The sequence below is a fragment of the Oncorhynchus kisutch genome, linkage group LG19 (genome assembly GCF_002021735.2).
Source record: "Oncorhynchus kisutch isolate 150728-3 linkage group LG19, Okis_V2, whole genome shotgun sequence".
Taxonomy (NCBI): Eukaryota; Metazoa; Chordata; class Actinopteri; order Salmoniformes; family Salmonidae; genus Oncorhynchus; species Oncorhynchus kisutch.
In genome coordinates, this window is record NC_034192.2 from 59,713,781 (window position 1) to 59,720,022 (window position 6,242).

General features: G+C 41.4%; 1 protein-coding gene across 1 annotated transcript in view; it reads left to right on the forward strand.

Moving 5' to 3' along the window:
• LOC109865036 (SPARC) overlaps positions 1-5,079 on the forward strand; it is a 19,537-nt gene extending 14,458 nt beyond the window's left edge. The window contains exons 5-10 of the mRNA XM_031797798.1: positions 945-1,066; positions 1,272-1,392; positions 2,809-2,942; positions 3,285-3,433; positions 3,789-3,937; positions 4,254-5,079. Coding sequence (XP_031653658.1) covers positions 945-1,066; positions 1,272-1,392; positions 2,809-2,942; positions 3,285-3,433; positions 3,789-3,937; positions 4,254-4,282 — 704 coding nt within the window. The 3' untranslated portion in view covers positions 4,283-5,079. The remainder of the gene's footprint in view (positions 1-944; positions 1,067-1,271; positions 1,393-2,808; positions 2,943-3,284; positions 3,434-3,788; positions 3,938-4,253) is intronic.
• Positions 5,080-6,242: the final 1,163 nt, after the last annotated feature.

Genomic DNA, 6,242 nt, shown 5'->3' on the forward strand with positions numbered 1-6,242 from the left:
CTCTGAAAAACATCTCAACTGCATGATGCTGTCACCACCATGCCTCACCGTAGGGATGGTGCCAGGTTTCCTCCAGACATGATGCTTGGCATTCAGCCAAAGAGTTCTATCTTGGTTTTATCAAACCAAAGAATCTTGTTTCTCATGGGCTGGGAGTCTTTAGGTGCATTTTGGCAAACTCCAAGCAAACTCTTTTACTGAGGAGTGGCTTTCATCTAGCCACTCTACAGTGGAACTGGAGCTCTGTCAGAGTGACCATCGGGTTCTTGGTCACCTCCCTGACCAAGGCCCTTCTCCCCCGAATACTCAGTTTGGCCGGGCGGCCATCTCTAGGAAGAGTTTTGGTGGTTCCAAACTACTTCCATTTATAATGATGGAGACCACTGTGTTCTTAGGGACCTTCAATGCTGCAGAACATTTTTGGTACCCTTCCCCAGAAATTTTCCTCTGAGCTCTTCAGACAATCCCTTCAACCTCATGGCTTGATTTTTTGCTCTGACATGCACTGTCAACTGTGGGACCTTATATAGACAGGTGTGTGCCTTTCCAAATCATGTCCAATCAATTAAATTTACCACAGGTGGACTCCAATCAAGCTGTACAAACATATCAAGGATAATCAATGGAAACAGGATTCACCTGAGCACAATTTTGAGTCTCATAGCAAAGGGTCTGAATATTTATGTAAATAAGGTATTTCTGTTTTTATTTGTAATAAATTTGCATTTCTAAAAACCTGTTTTCGAATTAGTCATTTTGGGTTATTGTGTGTAGATTGCTGAGATTTTAGAATAAGGCTGTAAGGTAACAAAATATGGAAAAAGTCTTTCCAAATACATTGTATCTGTTGAATAGCTGAGTAGGGAATTCAAGGGCAAAAGAACACTTCCGATATGTTCCGTTTTTAATGTTCCAGAATAGTTTTTAACACTTTCCTTCGTTAGACCCCTGTTTGAACCACCACTGCAAGAAGGGAAAGGTGTGTGAGGTCGATGAGGAGAACACCCCCATGTGTGTCTGCCAGGACCCCACTACCTGCCCTGCTGCCATTGAAGAGTTTGAGCATGTGAGTTATCATCATAAAAATTATATTCTAATCTGTTCAGCATCAACATCAAGTAGTCCTAGACATTTCTCATACACAACACTGTTCCAAATACAGTGTAACCTTGACCTGTACAGTGATGCTACTACTGATATGCATCATTGGCTCATTCTTGATATAGATTCTGATTTATATCTGATTCATGAATGTAATCTGTGTATCCCAGGTTTGCGCCACCGACAACACAACCTACGACTCTTCCTGCCACTTCTTTGCCCAGAAGTGCAGTCTGGAGGGAACCAAGAAGGGCCACAAGCTGCACCTAGACTACATCGGGCCATGCAAATGTGAGCTATGCTTTATCGTTACAAATTTTATTTAATTAATATCAATTCAATGCCCCCTCCCAGGGGCCATTGAGAATGTTTTAATCCAACCATTTAATTCAGTGAAATAATTTTCAGCTTTTTGAGAATCCCCCTTAGACACATTTTCCTCCGAGACTCTGTTCCCAGTGTGATTATGTAACAGTGTAACTTTAGACCGTCCCCTCGCCCATACCCGGGCGCGAACCAGGGACCCTGTGCACACATCAACAACAGTCACCCACGAAGAATCGTTACCCATCGCTCCACAAAAGCCGCGGCACTTGCAGAGCAAGGGGAACCACTACCTCAAGGTCACAGAGCAAGTGACGTCACCGATTGAAATGCCACTTAGCGCGCACCACCGTTAATTAGCTAGCCGCTTCACATCCGTTACAATTGGTTATGCTGTCTTAGAGCTGAAGCCCTGCTGAAAGCTTCTCCAGGGGAGTGATTAATGGGCTGAACTAGAGGGACCTTGCCTTAGGGACTCCAACACACAGAGTGGAGGGCAGGCTGTAGCATGCTCAATGCATCGCCGCCCTTCTCAAACTACCGCTGAATCTGCAGCTAAATGTCTGTCATTAAATAACAGAACCAAGCCCATGCATCTCTCACTGTTGGTGATGAGTACCTTAGGACTGAAAGGCGCAGATGGAGATCATGTTGTTGTACGTTGTGGATACAAAAACTTAAAAGAACACTTTAAAAAAAAACTATTGGCCTCTAAATGTCAGGTACAGTGTTCAACCAAGGAATAAAATAAAAGGTAGAGAATCCTTGCCTTAGGGGCTGTGTGCATCAATCATACATTTCAGTGGACACAAATGTCACATTTTGTGTGAGTTGTGGGTTTTATGTTCTATGACAAAAGGCATTTTGAGAATGGATTTTGACTTGAATGTTGTACTTGTAAAACAACTTTCTGACCATGACTTACTTGACTTAATTAAATTAAACCCTTTGGCTCCTTGCGGACCGTAGGTCATTGAACCTGCCTTCTCCAATTGTTCCTGGGTATTCGCTGTTTCCTTTTCTCTCTTTCTGACCGTACCTAATGTTTCTTCCTGTGTGTCTCTCCAGTCACTGAGCCCTGTGTGGACAGCTCTGACATATAACTCATTCTCCTTCCTGTTTATTCTCCAGTCACTGAGCCCTGTGTGGACAGCTCTGACATATAACTCATTCTCCTTCCTGTTTATTCTCCAGTCTCTGAGCCCTGTGTGGACAGCTCTGACATATAACTCATTCTCCTTCCTGTTTATTCTCCAGTCACTGAGCCCTGTGTGGACAGCTCTGACATATAACTCATTCTCCTTCCTGTTTATTCTCCAGTCACTGAGCCCTGTGTGGACAGCTCTGACATATAACTCATTCTTCTTCCTGTTTATTCTCCAGTCATCGAGGCCTGCATGGATGCTGAGCTGAATGAGTTCCCCCTGCGTATGAGGGACTGGCTGAAGAACGTTCTGGTCAGCCTGTACGAGCGTGATGAGGAGAACAACCTCCTGACTGAGAAGCAGATGCTCAGAGTAAGTCCAATTATCAATTTCTATAAACACAGCACAGAAACCGTTTACTGGTTGCCTACTGAGGATGGGTCATAGTCCTTATTAAACACAGCAGAGAACCAATTCCTTTTGCTTGAGTTCATTTACCGAACTCTGCGTATGGGTCAAAATATATATATATTTAACCTTTATTTAACTAGGCAAGTCAAATATGATTATAGGATTTGATGTTCTGCTCTCACTATGAAGTTGACTCCTTTTGTGCATCCAACCCTACTGGGAATGATTTATCAGTTGGTTCAATTCGAAAGATTATTAGACAAACTAATGTTTGCAAAAAAAAAAAATTGAATTGCCTTGCAGGTGAAGAAGATCTACGAGAATGAGAAGAGACTGCAGGCTGGAGAGCACTCCCTGGACCTGCTGGCCCACGACTTTGAGAAGAACTACAACATGTACATTTTCCCCGTCCACTGGCAGTTCGGTCAGCTGGACCAGCACCCCGTCGATGGGTAGGTTGAGGAGAGGAACAGTTTCCTGTCTTCTGCTTCAGAAGGATTGTTTCAACATCACATAAATACAGGCTTGTTTGGGCTACAACTTTGATTCAACTCGGTACCAGTCAGGACATAAATAATGAAACATTTCTACAATGTTTCAGAAAGGATATTGGCAGCATGCCAGAATCTATTGTTTTACGAGCAAAATAGCAACTGACAATGCTACGTTCTTCATAATGCTGACTATTTAAAGGATCGTATGGGTTTTATATGGTCTAAAACTAAAGCTTAGAAAGTGTTCATAAAGCCTTTATAAATCCTTTACAAGACATAGATGCTTCGTAACATGTTTTCTGTGGTGTTGTAGGTTCCTGTCCCACACAGAGCTGGCCCCCCTGCGCGCCCCTCTCATCCCCATGGAGCACTGCACCACTCGTTTCTTCGAGCAGTGCGATGCTGACAATGACAAGTACATCGCCCTGGAGGAGTGGGCCAACTGCTTCAGCATCAAGGAGCGTGAGTAGGGTTTAAAAACACCTCGTTCATAGTTTTACACTCGTCATTTTACTGCCTCAAAAGAAACCAGGAGGACCAAGGCACACTTTGGGCTGTTAAAATGTCTTCCTTGTTTGCATCTGAAATTACACCCTATTCCCTATATAGTGCACTACTTTTGACAAGAGCCCTTTGGGCTATATAGGGCACAGGGTGCCATTTCAGACGCAGCCATGTCTTCCCGTCCTTGTATTGTACTGGTTGGTTGTTGATTTTAAAATGGTTCATTTCATTACCACTTGTTAATTCTGGGCGTGGTTTTTTGTGTTGTTTTCAGAGGATGTCAACAAGGACCTTGTCATCTAAACTCACCCCGCTGACCTCCAGTATGAAAACTAGTCTCTATTGGGACGAGGTGCTAAGCTGATCCCTAAATTAAAGGAACACTGTAACTAATTAACGACCTCCTATACCACTAACATTGATGAAAAAAAAAGAGATGTGCACCGTCTGAACTAACAATCACAAAACGTCACCATGATGCAACTTCAAATTTGTCTTATTTTTGGGCAAATAAATAAGCTTTTTTTTTTTAACAGATAGATTAGTAACAGAGAGAGACTTGTGACGAGAGGGAGATATAAATGTATGTTGAACAGGTTGTGATAATGGATGTTAATCACAACATTTATCTTTTTTTTTCACTTAATCAGGGCTGTGATTTAATAACTTCAATTTGAAAATTATTTTGAAGGAGACAAATTTGTAAAAAATCAAATAAATTCTAAATAAATGCTCCTTTCGCTTTTTAAACATATTTAGTTGTTTTCACTCTTTTGGTGGTGGACTCATTTTGTTATCTCTGCTCTTTTGTTTGTTAGTTCATTGACTTTGACTACTGCTTTAAATTAAGGCCTGACTATCCACAGGTGGGTTTTCTGACATAGATTCTGTCACACAACAAGGGCATAAGTGTACTGAAAAATTATTGAGACAATAAAAAGGAAATATTGTTTAAACTCTACGAGGAAAGCATCTTGCAGGTTGAGCGTTTTTTCCTCACACTATACCGTAGCATGTTTACTGACGTTCCTATACTCTTTTTTCGATACCGTGTGAACACAATAGAACTCTTTCCTCAAATAAAAATGATCTGAAATGTCCAACACTGTTGCATGCTTTCGTATCTGCATTTCTTCAGAATCACAACGTTGATACATTTCAACTGGAACAAATGGAAAGCATCTTAACACTGACTTAGAGCATTTCATGGGAATTAGTTGTATTTACCTGGTAGGTTTTTGAAAAAAAGACCTCTAAAGTCTCCATATCACAGATATGAAGTACATCATCATGAAGTATTCATTCATTCACATTTTTTTTAAAGAATCACCTTTCCCTTAACAAAAAACAAAATGCCACATGTACAGTACCAGCACAAGGTGTCCTGTACTGCATGGTAGGCTACGCCTTAGACTTATGAGTACAGGCTCAGTACACGTCTCAACATCCTGTGATGACTCATCTGGCAACGACTAACGCGTTCAGATTTCAGAACCCCAGTGTGGTCCTGGTCCTTGAGTCCAGTATGTTTTGTCAAAACATTGGTATACCAGAATGCAAACGTTTTCTAACCCTATATTTAAGAGTCTATTTTGAAAAGTTCAAACCGGCACTTTGCATAACTAATAACTTCTTTACTAGACCAATAACCTCGTGCAGTTAATAAAATGTCCTTTCTGCTTCTGTTGTCATGAATGCAATGACTTATGAGAAAAAAATACTGTACCATAGAATTGCATTGTCTTTGTACAACCAGCTGGACACCCTGTCCCAGTGAACCCAGATGAATAGATTTGCCAGGACAAGGCTAGTTAAGTTTTCTATAATCGTTAGAGATATAATAACATTATAGTATATATTATAATCAGAGAAGTTAATTAAATGTATTCTCTAAAGCAAGAGAAAGAAGATCAAATGGCCATACTTCCATAAACTCTGAACAAGCTCAGAGTTTCCTCTCGAGACAGTCTAAGAAAGGTCCCGTGAGAGAGAAGAAAGAAGACGCCTGTAGGGCATTATTACAGCACCCTGTTACCATCTCCACCCGTTCAGCCAGACAGTACAGGGAACAGCTGGAGAGCCTCACCCACAAAGGCTCAGCCAGAGGCACCGCCCCTTCCTCCATAAGGGGAAAATATCCTCCCTTCTCTCCAAGACAAACGGTGGAAATAAGAGTTGAATACAATGATATAATTGACAACAATCCCTCACAGGTTTTGCGGGTATTAATAAACAACGTGAATTAAACAAATGTTTGGGCATA